The following is an 18,016-nucleotide window of genomic DNA, read 5'->3' on the forward strand; positions in this document are numbered from 1 at the left end:
TTTCCAACAAAATTTAAAATCATATTTTTTATTATTTTCTTTTAAATTCAATTTTACAAGACTTTTTCGTTTTTCTAAATTTAAATTATTCTCTTTTCTTATATTTTTTTAGTTTATTGTTTATCTTTAGTTAAGTAAACATTATACTCCACCAAATAAGAATATTGATCCTTATTCACTTTTTACTGTAAAATCACCCAAAAATATATATTAGAATGTTAAATTATTTGGTGTTCTAAATATATGCTTAAAAGACTTTATTTATTTTTTAAAATAATTAAAATAAAAATATATGACATATGTTTAATCATTGTTATTTATAATGCAACTAACAATGAGTAAACACAATCAAGAGTCACTATTATGTTTTCTTTGTGACTTTCTAATCACTTTATTACATTTGTTAATTAGAGTATCACATATGTTTATTAAATATTTTGGACCTGTACTACAACCTTCAAACAAGAGCTATGTAAGTATGAGGTGCATTTGAGTTTTATCCTTAACATGTGTTAATTCAATTAATTACTTTAACATTGTTAAAGACAATAATTTTTTTACCGTATCATATTGTTTTTCCTCTCCAAATGAAATGAGAGGAACATTTTTAGCATGAGATTAGATATTTGTAGGTTTTATTACGATATACTCTTATATTATTATCTTAAAAGTTAGTTTTAAGTTGAAATCAAATTTGAAAAATTGAATTTTAAGTTTGTTTTACATTCACTTGTTATATACTAAAATTTAATTATATTGATATTTTTCAACAAGTTACATCATATATATATTCCACTATTTCAACAAGTTACACAATATATTTCTCACACACACATATAATATATAATGTACATATTATGCTAATCTTGAAATATGGTTTAATTCTATGAATTATATATTTACTTTTATTATATATAAAAGAACCGTAGTTAAATTTTGGTTATCCTATTTTATCTATCAAGTATTTCTAGTCATATATTATTTATCGAATAAGAAAAATTTAAATTAATCATATTCTCAATTTTATTCAGATTTTATTAAGAATGTGAGTCTAAATCCTATATTAAAAGTATTATAAGAAAATTGAGTATCTTATAAGAAAAACATCATAAACCTATTATATTAAGATTTTAGGTTATAAATGGTGTCATTCTTTTATGTGAATTTAATTCGGGTATTATTAGTGTTGACTCATGTTAAATCATTCAAGTGAATTATCTTGAAAGACTCATTAATGTGTAACACCCCATTTAATTAATAACGCTAATTAAAGGAATGTCACGCGGAATAGTATTAGAAACAAAGTCCTGGAGTGTAGACACTACTCCTCTAGACTATCCAAGAGAAAATCCGAATAAGAAAAGGGCACACTACGATGCCATAACAAAGTATAAAATATAAATCATCAACATTTATAATTTTAAGCCTAAAGACTAGCGGTACACGGGTCATAGTCCTAAAGAAAAGTCCAAGTAAACCTAGATCCAGTCCAAGCAGACTATGCAGCGAAATCATCCCTTCCCCGGTCGACCTTGAGTGCCTCTTGCATCTGCTCACATCAATGAATTGATGATCATCGGAAAAGGAGAAGAACCATATACAAGACAACCAAACAAGCAAACAGGGTAAGCTAGAGTAGAAACATTTTATCAAGCAGTCACATGCTATTACACAACCCAAAACAATATTCATCAACCAATCATGTTATGACTTCTCAAGCAATACACTAGACTCATACTCGACTCATCCGGATTACATATAATCAGGTCGGATTCAGCGGATGCTTGCACTTGTGGTGGATTACCCTGCTCACCCCCGAGCTAAGTGTTACAAGTGTTACAATGTTTCAATCCCCCACACACAAGGTTAGCCCTTAGTGAGTTTCAGGCCTCCTGCTACTCTCATCACAAGAGTCGGTCCGCTCTAAGTGAGACTAACTGACTCCTTAGAGTATCAGGATGCAACCTTACCTTGAATCCTTACCAAATTATATAGATGGGGCACCACCATGGACTCCCACTAACAAGGGCCATGGAATTACGTCCCGACCACTAAAGCACCACCAGGAAGTCTCACCTAAAGACTCATGGATTTAGGTACTGTACTAACAACATACCAATCACATTCCAAACAAACAAATAATATTGATCATGCATTTAACACCTCACGCCATCCTTATTCATATTCCATGTTATTTCATACCATCCCATTCTTCCCAATTCGGGGATATAGAACTTCACCTCATACCAATACCATGTCATCAATGTAACATTATTTTTCATACCAATTTCATGACCACATATATAACCAACCATTTCATTGAAATCGCATGCCAAGATTTATCCAAGTTCATCATTCACAATCCATGAATCACATCACTCATGCAAATTCATTCATCTCATACTTTATAAATGCATACCAAGACATACATATATCACAAAATAGTATTCATCCCAAATAAATGAGTGTCAACATTTAAGTACATGCAATTCCATACAATCAAGCACAACCCACAGCCATAATTCTTACACCAAAATTCCTAAGAAAATTTATTATCACAAAACCAAAATCATTGCACTAATGCGTGACACATTTCTCAAGCTACAGACATCTAATCGACGATCCAATCGGTCAAAATATAAAATAGCATGTTATGAACCAAATGTCAAAATTTGAGCTCAATCCAACTGTTAATGAGTCGGGAAAGTCAATTTTACTAAAACTACGCATATCAGAAAAATACACACTCGCCCAGTAACCAAGGAACTCGCCCAGCGACTGTGCGACGCATCCAGAATACGAGAAATAACGTCAAATATCACAGTTTCATGAATATTTGAACCCCTAACTCATAAATATACCAAAAACTAATGTTTTCCCCAATCTTTTATCATATTAGCATTAATCGCATAAAATAAAAATAACGTGAAACACTAGCTTCCCTTACCTGGAAGGGGTTAGCATAGGACTTCGACACCTGAACCGTGACGAACAGTAGCTCAAGCAATAGTTTCAAGGGAAAAGGTAGAAAACTGGTATGGACTCACTTGATGAGAAACAGTGGCTGAACCCTAGCATGGGCATCTCTCAGCCGAGTGGAGTAAGTTATTTTAAGTGAACTAGGCTTTCCGCACGACGATCGGAAAACACTATCACACCTGGCTTGCTATTCCGAGGAGCCACTTTTTTGTCTCGCAGCGGCAGCATCTGTTGTCTTTAAAACGAAGTGCCTTGGTTGGTCGTATCCATCTCTAGAAGTGGGGGATTTTTCACTTTCTATCTAGACCAGTTTTTGCAACTAATTGAATGGATCACCCAGGGGAACCTCCCAACAACTCACTATCCCTCGGTTTCTACCTCTTCCTTTTTTACATCCTTTCTAACAGTCTTGGCGAAAGGAAACGTTAGGGCAGTTTAGGGTTCTTGATCCCCTTTGGGCCAACCCTAGGTCCAACTGATTTGGGGCAGACCTTTTAATTAAAGGCAGAAAATAAACCTATTATCTTAAGATTTTAGGTTATAAATGGTGTCATTCTTTTATGTGAATTTAATTTGACTCATGTTAAATCATTCAAGTGTAAATCATTCAAGTGAATTATCTTGAAAGATTCATTAATGTGTATAAGAGTCAATGGTTTGTCTTCTCGGCACAATCTTTTCCTAAAAGAAGGATTGAGCCGAATACAAAGATACTTAATTATTAAACAGATTTCTATCTTTCGTATTGGAATAGAAGCATAGTAAGTAGACGATATTTTACGAAAAAAGTGATTACAATTTATAAGGGAAACTGGCTATTGCCTTTTTCGATGTGAATTTCACATAATAGGGAAGTTGTTCCATTTCTATATGAAATTTGTATTTTCCTATTGATTTCTATATTTCTATAATTTTATACGTTTTTTTAGTTTAGAATATCATTTTAGAATAAAAAAAGATATATATATATATTTAAATAATTTTTCTTATAAGTAATTCTAACATAATACTAATAATCGAATTAATAAGATTGAAAATCTTATTAATTCGATTGTATTTATTCGATTGATGATCAATTCATAACACCCATCAAAATTTTATTTTATTTTTAGTGACTAAAGCTTAGATTCATACTAACATTAACATTGGTTCCCAAAATTTAAGAAAAACATTTTTTATTCTCTTAAACTGATGTGAAAAAAATTAATTTTATTTTTAGTAACTAAAGCTTAGATTCATACTACCTTTGGTTCCAAAAATTTAAGAAAAACATTTTTTATTCTTTTAAAAAGATATGAACTTAGTTCTTGAACACTATATTTGAATGTCAGAAAAAAGTCTAATTCAGTTAGTTGACATGACTTGAAAATTCCTAACATAAACTATCTGAGGAAATTATTCATTACACTGCAACAATAACATGGAGTCAAATTTGTATCTGATAATTAACATGGTTTGGATCGCATGAGTAGTTGAAAATTTGATAGTTTTAAACCTTCAAGGCATCATGCTTCTTGTTTTTCTGCATGACCAAATAAATATGATTGTATGTTCTTGTATCACAGAACAGATTAAGCATATTGGCAAAGATAGTTTCTCCGATGCCATTGCCATAGATTTTGTTTTATTTTGGGGTTGCAGTTGCAGAGAGAGGAGGAAAAATGGTAAAAGAGCATATAATTTTTCATATAAATGGGGGTAACTAATTGAACCCACTCAACCAACCTTTGCACTATCTACAAAAGAACATCCTCTCGGCATCACACTGAGGGATTAAAAGGTGGAGGAACCACATCTTTATCTCCTATAAATTTGTGTTGAATCACACGAAAAAAAATAATAAATAAAAAATGAACATTATACACAATCAAAATCCTTCAACACTAGCCCTTCTAGAGGCTGAGGATGATGACTTGCGGCTTTCCTGCCTATCAAGCTCCTCCAGAGAGAGACTGGAAGAACATGCACGAGGTGGAAGAAGAGGCACTCCACCAGACCATCTTGGAGGTGAAACAGCTACTGCTGGAACTCCAGATGGTGGTGATGGTGAGAAATTCAACCTTGGTACTGGGCAGATCATGCCATTCAGACTTGGTGATCTTGACATATGTTTTCCAGAGTTTGATGCTGCTGGCTCTTGCAGAGGGAACCTGCATGAGTATTTCAAATCCTGTATCATCTTCAGATGCTCAACAACAGTTCTCATGGTAGGTCTCTCTGATGGCTCCTTTTGGAGGCATCTTTGTGCAATGTCAGCTATTGTTCTTGCTGCTTTAGAAGGGAACCGACCCTTCAGTTGAGGATCCATGATCAACGACAGACGGTAGTTGTCGGCCAGGAACGGCCGGCTCCACTTCACTAGATTCCTCTCTTCCTTCGGGTGACGGCTGTCAAGATTCTTTCTTCCTGTAAGTAGCTCCAGAAGGAATATTCCAAAGCTCCATACGTTGCTCTTTGGGGTGAGCATTCCTTTCTCCAGTGTTTCCATTGAGAGGTTTCCAACAGCCTGGTCAATAACAAATAAATTCATGAATATCATGAATGGCAACAGATATTCACAAAACAAATGAGTAGAGAATGATGGAAAAATATAATCACCACTGATGGTTAGAACTTAGTACAACAACAGAAAACACTTGTGACTTGAAGAACTTACAGATGAACTGCTTGAAATCTCTTCCTCGGGAATATGTCCAACACAACCGTATCCTGAAAGCTTTGCACTGAAATCTTTGTCAATCTGTATGTTGGCTGTTGAGAATTCATTATACATTGCCTGCAGACAGAAAGAAGTGTGTCAGCGAAGATTAAAAACTGGTGTATACTTAACTTTAATAATAATAATAATAGCATCCTTGAAATCATTTACTCCAAATTATGAAAAACAAAAGCATGATGAAATCTAAACTCCACACGCAAATGGGAAAGACATACATATGATCCAAAGTGAAGTTTTTTTCTAATGTCATATAACCAACTTTAGCCTATGATGTTGATAATGCTACACTTTTAACGAAGAAAAAAGAGTTGTGGTAGTAGTATGCCAGGATGGATGTATATAATAAGAACATAGATGTGGAATTATCATATACAAGAAAATAGTGGTCTAGCACATATTGACAAAAAGAAAACTAAAATTCAGTTAAGATTGTTTAGAGACACAAAAAAAGACAGTCCACTAGAGGCACTCGTGTTTGCATTTGTGAAAAGGGGTAAAGGAGACCAAGCATATTGTAAGAAATTATTAAAAGAAACCTGAATGAATAATATTCCTAAGAATTTGGTGTGGTTGAATCCAATGACAATGTATATAATACACACATATTCAACCTTGCCTAGTAGGATAAGACTATTATTATTGTTTTTGTACCTGAAATGGCCCTTCTTCATGCAAGAAAGTTAAACCTTGTGCAGCACATATAGCAATTTTCATTCTTGTATTCCAATCTATTGATGGCCCATCAGATCTCCCATACAATAGGCGATCCAAGCTTCCATGGTATAGTCTCTCATAAACCAACATTCTATGTTCTGAAGCCTCTCGAGCATGAAATCCTAGCAATTTGCAGAGGTTTGGATGTTGCAGGGATGCAAGAGTATTAACTTCATTTATGAATTCCTTCAAGCCCTGAAAGAAGACAGATACTTTTAGACCACTTTAGAAAGTTCAGGTTCCTAAAATTCTTTTAATGTCCAAAAAAGAGAGACAAAAAAATAACACAATGCTACCATAAGCGATAATTAAGTTTCAATCAGCAGATATTCAATGCGTAATTCATAACAATTTCAAGCTTTGATTTGTTATGGTTAAGCACTCTCTTATGTATGGAGACATAAGAGGAGGATAACAAGATGAACCATGATGAGACCCTGTTTAATAATAAGTTAAATGGAAAAATGTTGAAAAGGTTATTGTAATTAATTACTCTTATGTCCATACTAATTCTCCTGATGTGTGTATGGGTTAAATTCAACTGAACACAATACAAGGCTTACAGCATATCTCAAAGACATAAGGCATTAGATTTTGTCCATTCTAAAGATAACAAGGCATTATTTCTATATATTTGGTGATAGAAGTGTCCGATATTAATATGACCCAATCAGCAATTACCACACATAATATCAATAAATGAAACTTAAGTACCGTAGTGTGGAGAAAAGTACCTGAGATGATGGGTGAAGTCGTGTGACAGTGGCTTCAAACTTCTTCGAACTTGAAACATCATCACCAAAGGAAGCCTTATATATGGTGGATGAAAGACATTCTGACATGCATCTATCAGAAGAGAAATTGTGGCAAGCAGCGGCAATTTCATCATACAGAAAATTCCGAAGTGACCCGGTAGGTGGAAGTGGCAAAGGTCCAGAAGCAGATAGAGGACCACTAGCTGTAACTGACTTAAAGCTTCCAATAGCCTTCAATACAGCACCACCCTGTGGGGATGGGAGTGGTAAGGGTTGTGGACTAGATGAACGCTCCTTCATTGATCCAGTTCGGTGTTTAGACTCTTCTTGTTCCTCATACTCAATTGAGGACAACGCATCTTGTTCTGCGGCATCAAGAGTTGATGGAGCAGATAATGTTCTTGTTCTGTTGTTATTGACTTTACTAATGGGTTGAATGGGTTTCACTCGGGTCTTAAAACTAGGAGGAGCAGACTGGAGTGAGCGAGTACGAGTTTGAGGTTCAGGCAGCACTGCAGGCAGATGCTCATTATGGCTTACACGTTTAACATATGTAATCGGATCAGACTTTTTCTTCTTGCTCTTCAATACAGTGAAACACCCCATTCTTTTTACAGAACTTGGTTGTTGCAGAGAACTCTTTATGCCTGCAAAAACAGAATAAAAGCTGCATAAATAAAAAAATAATATCTAAAACAAATTTGTGCAGTTCCGTAAACCACAAATTGACAATCCACAAGTAATGCAACGGCGTGATTTCAAAACATAGTATGAGTTTGAATTCTCATTGATATAGATCCCTTGGTACAGTTATGTTTGGAAGGAAACAAGAAAGGGAAACTGATTGTCATAACTTTTCTCCTAATTTGTGCCTAACCATGCCTATCAAATCATGAATCAGAACCTGTCACGGTCGTAAGGTTCATGAATAATCATATTCTAATAATTAAAAATAACAAAAAACATTAGCACATAATAATTATCAAACTTTGTTTTCATTTTCTATGTACATTAATTATAGGATTCTTTTCATGATTCTATCTCCATCAACATTAATTGCTAGAAACTGGCTAACTGCATTACAAACAATAATTTATTTTCAGAAAGTACTCTGACTCTCTGTCCTCAGATACTTTGTTTTATTCATATCTAATCCACTCCCCCACCCAAATTGTCAATGTGAAAGCATTCTCCCATCAGAGATTTGTCATCAATGGATCATCCACAGGGCCCATACCCTCTGATCATTGGTCCACCGCACCTTTGCATCTGAGCATGACTGAGAACTACTTTGGAAGACACTGCACCGACGAGAATCTGGTCCCACCCACACACCATACCTTCTTCATCCAGTAACATAAGGAAAGTCATGGCTCCATGTCCCTTAGAGATTCATAACATTGAGAACACAGAAAAATTGATAGTCCTATCATTCCAGCAATTGGTAGGAAATTCCAGTAACATAAGGAAAGTCCATGTGATCTGTATCAATGAAGTGAGGACTCGGATTGAAACACAACTCACGTGATTCCAATTACCATGATCGAATCACAACTCAAGCGATTCCAACTACCATTACTACTAATATCTGTGTATCAACGTTTCACATCAAATTTGATCCTCAAAAAAATTCGGAAACATCAATTTGGTCCTAGAATGGCGATCTCTGGTCAGGGGACCGGATCAGATACTTCAGAGCTACATACACATTGAGAATCTTTAATGAACCAAAATAGCTATTCACTATTTAAATTTTCTGAATTATATTTCTCCAGTGACAAAACATCTTAATACAATAAAACATGCTTTAACTTCACTCCTGAATTTCAGTTTCATTTCTCTTTCCATTCCCTACTCCTAAGAGTCACCTATTCTTAAGACTTGCACAATCACATACGCACCAACCACCATAAATTGAAAGCGAAACACTACAATTAATCACCAATCTGTCAACCGGCCACCCTATAACCTTTACAGCTAACTTGTGTCCACTACATTTCCATAAAATAGTATGGTAAAATTAATTCAATTTCCCCCATCTCACTTCCCAATTTTCTGAAGTGCTGAAGAAACAAAAATGTAAACAGACCAAATGCCCCATTAAATAACCAGAACTACCCAATTGCAAAATACTAACAAGCTCCATCTATTCAACTAAGTGAAAAGCAATTCAGATCCATAACGTAAAAAAAAATTAGAATCAGACAAACCCATTTATCCCATTTCTTCCCACAATATCAAGATAAAAAAAATCCAAGCCGCCAAGTTTGATCTCCTCCAACAAATTTTCCAAATAAAACAAAAATAGAAAAATCAAGAAGAAAATGAACAACAAACTAACGTATAAATCAAAGTACAGAAAAACGTAGATAAAAAAAAAACAGCAAAAAATGAAACTCCGAAACAAAGTTTCAACGGAAAACGGCGAAATTACTCGAATCGAAAGCAAATAATGAAAATTTAAAGAACCTTTGAGAGAAATGGCAGCTCATGCAACTCAGAGTGAAGCGATCCAGGGGCAGCGAAATGGGTAAAAATCGGAACTTTTTGTGGTTTTGATTCGTCGACGAAAACCCCCTTGTCCAGTCAAAGAAAGCAGATTGGAAAAGCTGAGAAGTGAAGATTTTAGAGAGAGAGGGAAAAGTAGAGGAGAGAGAAAGAGATTAGAGGAATATTTAGAATTGTAGAGAGAGAAAAAGATAGAAAAATTGGAACCCAATGAGCAGTGGTCAAACCTAACCAAAACCCAGATTTAATTAACTCATTAAAATAATATTTTCATTAAACACAAACAAAAGATGTGTTTTTCCTTTTCCCCTTTTTTCCCAATTTTGCCCTCACTTTTTTTTTCCTTTCATTTTCAATTCCTTCTATTTTTTTTCCCTCAGAAATTACCTTTTATGTCCCTTCCTAGCAAACTACCATGCTTTTGAATTTTTGTTTGAACTTTGATTAATTCGACTTTTTTAACAATTCTTGCTTTGACCACCCATGTTTTTATAGGTTTTAATGAATGCATTTATAGGCATATTAAAAAATATGTTTCCATAACTTCTTGGTTTCAATGTAGGGACTTTAAAGGGAAGTTTCCTTTTCGTATAAAATATTAATTGTACCAAACAAGGAAGTTTCACCTTTGATTTTCAGTATACAACTTTAATTTCATCACTAATATATTCACAAAAATAATTATATAAAATCTCCATTTATTGAAGTTTTGACTGAACCATCTCTATTTCAGTTTAAGAGTACTAAACTTCAACCTTAAAAGAAGTATAACTTAACGACTATGAAATGAAAGGGAAAAAATATTAATTGTTTATACGAATAAGGTATATAAATAATTTAAATGCTTTGTTTCGTCTCATTTGACTTGGATAATTTACGAAATATGTAACGGATAATTAAGAAAGTAATTGTCATAAATAATTTAATTTATACACAAAACTCTGGTATAAAATTTATAAAGTTACATATAAGTCACTCTATATTTTTTTTTTCTACATTTTCTTTTTTATATCATCTATAACCAATAAATAACACCTCTTTTTTTTTCAAATCATAACTGAAACTTTTTTTTTTCACACTTTCAGACCTTTTACAATCTATTTTTATTCAATTATAAATGTGTGAAATTGAAGTGATAAATACTAAATGAAAGTTTCTTCTATTAAAAATGCTAAACATGTATTTTCCTTTTCTAAAGGTGCTGATTTCAACTAAAACATCTAACTATTTTTTGTCTTTAACAAACATTTTAAAGTTTTAGTTCCAGTTATTTAGTTTTAACTGAACCATGACTTAAATTTTTGGTATCTCCATTTATTTAAGTTTTCACTCAACCATTTATTTGAGTTTAAGAGCATTAAAGTTCAACTCAGAAAAAATTAATAATTAAATTTCATTATGTAATGCTTGACCATATTTCAAACACACTCGTTTATAAATAAAACATATTTATGAAAAAACTATATATATAGCAATATAATTAATTCAAATATTTTTCCTCTCATATTACATTTGTATGCTGACTTTGATGACTTACGAAGATATTAGTATATATAAATTAGGAAACGAATTAGCATAAATAATTCAATTCAAATATTATACTGACACATGTCTTAAATATGTATGAAATTAAAAAAAAAATCATAATATTATAAATAAGTTCATTCAAAAAGATTTTATTTAATTACAAATTCGTTGCTTGTGAAATACAATCATGAAAATTACTTTTGTTGGTAAATATTCATGTTTAAATTCAAACTTTCTCTTTTTTCGAAGTAATTCAAGTTCTGTGGTCAAATTTTATCACGGTAAAGAACAAAAGTTTCACATATTCTTTGTGGTGGACCAAGGATCTGTTGGGTTTTTCCAATTTGAAACCCCAACAAAAAAATTGAAACAAAAAAAAATAATGAGGTGGGCCCATGGGCAATTTCGTACTTTCACGGTGCTCCACGACTTTCAACGAAGTTCATCTTGATTGAGGGTGACAGCCCGGTCAAAGTAGCGAAATTTTTATATTTCATTTTCTAACAATAATTTAAAAAGGGCATGTGTTGGTCAAAGAGAGCCATCATGATAGGTCTTTGACTCCGTATTTGGGCCGTCCGATTCGAACGCAGCACTCAGAGCAACGGTAGAGAAGGTCCCGTGGGTCCCACCTGACATCAACATGTTTGTCTTTCCACGCGCCATGTACGCGTGGCATGGATTTTCTGATTCATTTCAATTATCAAATAGAGATGTGGGTCCCACTCGAAACGCTCAAGTGCTCAACTCAACAACTAGCCTTTTGTTGTTTCGTGTTATCGGGAAAATGGACCAACGTTTGACCACCTTAAATGGAAAATAATAATAAATAAAACAGATTAATGAGTTCCCATGAAAATATTTAACTCTTCTAAAGTTAAATATAATTTAATTTAATTTAAAATAATAGAAAATAAAAATAAATACTCAATTAATATCCTTTAAATATAACTTTTAATATCTTACACTCTAACTCAGTTTTTTTAAGACTTCTTCTTGTTAGAAACCAATACTTGGGGGTCGTTATGCATAAAAACTAAGAAATTGTGAGAATAATAAAAAGAGAATGTTATGCAAAGAAAAATATAGAGGCCTATGTGTGGTATTTATATTGTAATAGTGATAGGGAAATTAATAAAACCAAATACGTCTTTTTGACAAGGCTAATTCTTGTTTTGGATTAAAATAAAAAATTAGTCTAATCTGCTTAAAAGTCCTACTTAGGAACCTGTTTGAAAATCTATCTAGAATGTAAAAACAAAAACTTTATGTATAACTTTTCTAATCTGCTTAAAAGTCCTACTTAGTCTAACAAAGCCTTTTTCTTCCTGCACCCAAATTATTTCTACTTACAGTCCATATTTTTTAAAATGACCATTTTATCTTTTATGAAGGTCACTTCCGGTTTATTTGTTTCATAAATCTTCTAAAACAAAATTTCTACAATTTCTAGAGCATGATTTTTGATATAGGATTTTCATAGTAGAAGTTTTTGGGAATAAATTTTTTCAACACACATTTTTCAAAACTTATATAATACCTCATTAAACGACTTTTTTAAAATAAGTTTTCGAAAAAATATTTCTAGAACATATGAAATATATTTCATAACAAAATTTTCGAAATAAAATTTTCAGAACATATGAAATGTATTTTAAGATTAGTTTTTTATAACAAATTTCTCTTTTTCCTCCTCTCAAATAGCTATGGAAGATGAATGGGTAGTTGGTGATCGCAGCAACTGTAGAGGAAGTGTGATGCAGAGGTATTTTATAATCCCTTGGATGTTATGGTGGTGCAGTTAGTAGTTATGGAATTTTTAGAAGAAAAAATTGCATTAATGGCCGTTTCTATTTTTGTTTTCAACTAAATGAGGGAAAGTGAAAGAAAAAAAATATCAACATGTCGGGCTTCCAAAAGAAAACTATGTTGAGCTACAAAGAAATACCCATATCATGCCCATTTTATACTTTGCTTTTGCCACCTCCCTTATTGCTATGTAAACCTTCTAGGATTAATATTATTTATATTAACAAAAATGTCTCTCACTACATAGCATGGTATGTCCACCATATACATATTATCAACATTTTTTCGATGTGTTGCTGGGATTGTAAAAAAGTAGACAACACAAATTTTATTTTGACATTTTTTTTTATAGGAGTTGAAGTAAAATAATTCGATAAAGAAAATCTTCCTAAAAGAATCACACACACATAAGGTGACATGCAAAAACAAAATATATCAATATTTTAAATACATATAATGCAGATCTTGAAATGTCTACATGTTTGAAGATCTTAACCACACATAGACATTATCTTAAAAATATCTGTAATAATAATAATAATAATAATAATAATAATAATAATGAAGTTATACTATAAAAAAAAAAAAAAACTAAAGATACTCATAACTTTAATTCGTTAAAGAGTAAACAGAATATTTTATATTAAAAATATTATCAATATACTTTTGTATCGTAATGTCTGATACACATTTGAGTTTTCAAGAGTTTTATTTTTATAAAAATGTTTAACTGATATATTAAGATATTAGTAAACAAAACTCAATAACATAATATTAACAATCTTGCTTAGCATATTTGGATAAATATATTAATAACTAAAAAAAAAGAGAATACTTTTATAATGAAACAAGGAATTACTTGACTTGTTCATTTTATTTTATTTTTTATACAAATGACTTTTACCCTGAAAATTCAGTCAAATCAATAAAAAAACACAGAAACTAGGATGTGATTTACCACGTCAAACGTCCTTTCTAAAAGAGATTCCAAATCAATATAATTACATGGAATTTGGATCCTCTGCAGCTGAAATTCTCTGCTCTGCAAAATCATTGCATTCATCCAAAAATTTCATCTTTCACTGACATATAACAACTCTGTTTCGTCATTTTCAATAATCTAGATTAGGTTAGTTAGTCCAAGCACTTAATCTACTAAATTTACTTCTCTTACTATGAAACAAAATTTTCATAAACTAACAACAATTATAACCCACAAACAATTATAGAAAGATGCAGATTCACACAGTAAAAACAATCTGCGGGAAAAGAAAAGAAAAGTGACTTAACCTTGAAAACAGCAATGTGAAGACAACCTTAAAAGCTTCCTCATGAACACGAAACATATCTACCAGAGATTAACCGTTTTATTCCATGACCTTCCCATGTACTCCCAATAACAATAATTACAATCAAAATTAATAAACAAGTGATAAAATATCGTTCCCACCACCACTAAGAATGCTACTAAATTCACTGTCTTCATTCTCCAGAAAAGAAGCAACAAATACCCCACAGAACCAAGCATCACGATTCCCCTCTGACCATTGTTGCTGATAGATCGAGCCACGCGTGCTAGAATCCCCATAACCCAAAAGCCAACACGAAGTGGGTCCTGTAACCACAGCGAACTCAACAGAATTAGTCCTGTTCATTATCACGAGGTAGTGAAATTGAAAAGAAAAATTCAACCTTGATAAGTTTAGGCATGTACTAACTCAACCATAAAACTACTTTATCAGATAAAGATTGTGTTTTACAAGGGATCTGTACCTGATAAGTAAGATTATTAACCTTTGGATATGAAACATTTGATTCCTTCTTTCGGGGAAATCTAGGTCGAAGTTTGTGGACAATTTTCATGAATTTGGTTGCGAAGAATCCTGGTCGGTGTTGTGTGGGGTGTGAAGCGAATCTTAAGGCGAATTTAGGAAGCTTGAGGAGAATGGAGAGGCGGAAGAAGGAGAAATTCCAAGTGGGTTTGTAAGTTGCGGCGGCGAATCTGAGTCGGAAGTTGAAGTTGTTGGCTTTGGCAGTGACTTGGAGTTTCCATGATTGTTGCTGTTGTTGTTGTCGTCGTCTCTCTGATAGCATTCCCAACGACAGTGGAAAGAAAGTACTGTAACAGAGAAACAGTACCCTATGTTTGGTTTCTAAGGAGCCGTTGGTGGCTTTCAGTTTTGAATTGAGTGAGGAACTGGGAATAAAGGGATTTTTTTTTTTTTTTGTGTCTTATTACGATTGATCTTTATTCATTAATAAACTTTTTTAATTCACATTTTCACCTATTCCTACAATTACAGATTTTTTTTTTCTTTCTTTTTGTTGAATAGACAATTTGATCTTCATAAAGTATACTTCTTACGTGATTATGAAAACAAATAAATAATTGTAGTGTGATGAGCTAAGTATCACTTACGTTTGCTGAACACATTCTCAATTATTTTTTCATTGAAAAAAATTGTTTTTTTAGGTTATTTTTCCCAAAATTATAATATTCTAATTTAAGATTTTTATTTTGTTATCTCATTAAGTTATTGAGTATCTTCTACTTACTTCGGAATCGAATTTTTAAAATATAAAATTTAATTTTAAAATGAACAAAAGATGACGAAGAAATGACATTTTTTTGGCACTCCTGTAATTTTTAGTTACATTCCATCATTTTTTACATGACTATTTTGTTTTTTTAAAAGTGATTTTTAAATTATTTCTTTTGAAAATATTTTAAAACAGGGTTTTTGAAATTCTTGGAATAAATTTTCAGAACAGAATTTTTAGAATAGAATTTCTGAAATAATTTTTTTTAAAGTAGTTTTATAGAACTTATAAAATACATTTTAGAATAAGCTTTCCAAAATAAAATTTTCAAAAAAACACTTTTCAGAATATAATTTATACATTTTAGAACGAGTTTCTCAAAACAAAATTTTCGAAATAACTTTTTCAAAACATTTGAAATGCATCATATAAAAAATGAGATTTTTCTGCAATGACAGTGAAAAAGTATTCTAATTTTTTTTGTTAACAAAGGGGTGCAGTTAATAATGATATGGGTGGTGGAAGAAAAAACTTGAATGAAAAAGGTTCAAATATTCTATGCGGCTTATTTTTTCTCAACATCTTTTTACTCTTTGAAAATATAATCTTATGTTTGACCAAAAACCATAATTTTTTCGAATGCTACCTTAAAGAGAAACAACATAGAAATTAAAACACATGGCTTTATAGAATAATTTTGATGACATGATTGGGAGACATGAATAATGAATTAGTGGCCTTGAGAGGGCTGCTATGTGTAAGCTAGAAAAGGTGAAGTAGGGAATGGTTTACAAATTTTGGATTTACACACCTTTACTTTATATTTCTTTCTATTTTTATAACACGTCAACTATTCTAATGAATACAATATTCTCTCTGCATTTTGCATTTCTAAGTGTTCAAACTAAAAAAAAAAGTTAAAAGTAATTCATTTTCTTAAAACAAGATTTAATAACTCATCTTCACGGTATCTTCATGAATACAAATAATATCTTTCTAATTTGCAATGACTTCACCGGAATGCAAAATAAAAAAATAAATTAAAATATTACTTTAAAATATTAATTTTTAAATTAATTTTATCTATTTCAATGTTATAATAACATTTAATTAATTAATTGATATTATTTTAAAATACTTTATAAATTTACAATTGAGAAAAAAAGTGAGAACTTAATTATCTACATTTATATTTATTTGAAAAATGTTACAATATTAGAGTTGATATAGGGTACACAAGAGGTGTGCACCTGTGAGGGTTGCTAAACTTTGCAGAGTCTAGCCACTAGGGGTCATCACCCAACCACACACACAAGGTTAGTCCCATTCAAGCCTATAACCAAAGAACAAGTCTAAAGACTATGACCTCCTACCACTCTCACCACATAACTCATTTTACTCTATATGAGTGTGAATGGTTATTAGAGTTTAGGATACCTCCCACCAATCATTCTCCCATATTAAGGCATACACTAACAATACTACCACAACCATCACCATTAGGAACTTCTCCTTGAAATTCCTTAAACATCATAACTTCACATGCTCACACAACATTTCATACCAATTATATCTTATATAACACAATAACAATTTTATCTCAATTTATAGCAATAAGGACTATAAAATCCAATTCAAGTATACATAGAACATCCACAGTGACCAAAACAACAAAAATAGGAAAACAGAGCAATTAGCGCTATACATGAAATACACCCAAACGGTGAAAACCATTTCTCTAACCACAGAGTTCAAAACAAAGACCCCCCATGTCAAAATGAAGATTAACGTGTCTAGGATCAGCTGTCAAAATTTCAGCTTAATCTGACGACTAACGAAGTAGGAATCTTCATTTTACCAATGTTGAAAATTAGATAGCGCTCAGCGCTGCCACATGAGGCTTAGCCTTGTATCAGATATCAGCAATCTCAAATTAAGGATTTTGGGAAATCAAGACCTGTTTCATAGCTCAAATTGGTACTCCTCCTTTATGTATTGATCTAAAATAGTCTTTAAATCATAAGAGTTGGTACCAATTTGATCAATGACTCAAATCCTACTTTTTACCAAATTCTTTCACAATCAATCAACCAATCATACAGGATTCATTAAGCAATTAACATACCAAAATCACTCATACAATTCATGATAATTACCAAACTTAATCAATCACACAACCATGTCAATATCAATCATACTAGATAACAACCATCATACATGCTATATCATAATTCCTCAATCACAGCCAATCTCATTTCTTAACTTAAAAGCAACAACATGCAACCATTAATTTTCGTCAGACTCACGCACACAAATAAAAACTAGCTTCCCTTACCTGTTATCCTACTTAGGCCGTTTTATAAACGTCAAAACACCTCTAACTTCACAGGATGTTCTATCTACACAAAGAAACATTACAAGAACGATCAGGATATGCGATAGAAAACAAAAGTAGACTAAAAAG

General features: G+C 32.1%; 2 protein-coding genes across 3 annotated transcripts; both read right to left on the reverse strand.

Moving 5' to 3' along the window:
• Positions 1-4,641: 4,641 nt before the first annotated feature.
• Positions 4,642-9,903, reverse strand: ATSIK (Protein kinase superfamily protein). 2 transcript variants are annotated; one of them, XM_085674002.1, is made up of 6 exons: positions 9,637-9,883; positions 8,405-8,865; positions 7,147-7,814; positions 6,350-6,607; positions 5,636-5,755; positions 4,642-5,485 (listed from the first exon to the last, which is right to left on the reverse strand). In XM_085674002.1, exons 3-6 carry the CDS (start codon positions 7,771-7,773, stop codon positions 4,847-4,849), a joined length of 1,644 nt encoding a protein of 547 aa, XP_085530128.1. In that variant the 5' UTR covers positions 7,774-7,814; positions 8,405-8,865; positions 9,637-9,883; the 3' UTR covers positions 4,642-4,846. The 2 variants fall into 2 exon arrangements, with proteins under 2 accessions (XP_085530128.1, XP_027928794.1); XM_028072993.2 differs by lacking the exon at positions 8,405-8,865 and having other exon boundaries at positions 9,637-9,903.
• Positions 9,904-14,271: 4,368 nt separating this feature from the next.
• LOC114186116 (uncharacterized) lies at positions 14,272-15,220 on the reverse strand. Its single transcript, XM_028074142.2, has 2 exons — positions 14,785-15,220; positions 14,272-14,626 (listed from the first exon to the last, which is right to left on the reverse strand). Exons 1-2 carry the CDS (start codon positions 15,103-15,105, stop codon positions 14,360-14,362), a joined length of 588 nt encoding a protein of 195 aa, XP_027929943.1. The 5' UTR covers positions 15,106-15,220; the 3' UTR covers positions 14,272-14,359.
• Between the last annotated feature and the right edge of the window lie 2,796 nt (positions 15,221-18,016).

The sequence above is a fragment of the Vigna unguiculata genome, chromosome 5 (assembly GCF_037176805.1).
Source record: "Vigna unguiculata cultivar grain cowpea cultivar isolate G323 ecotype 2 chromosome 5, ASM3717680v1, whole genome shotgun sequence".
Lineage (NCBI taxonomy): Eukaryota > Viridiplantae > Streptophyta > Magnoliopsida > Fabales > Fabaceae > Vigna > Vigna unguiculata.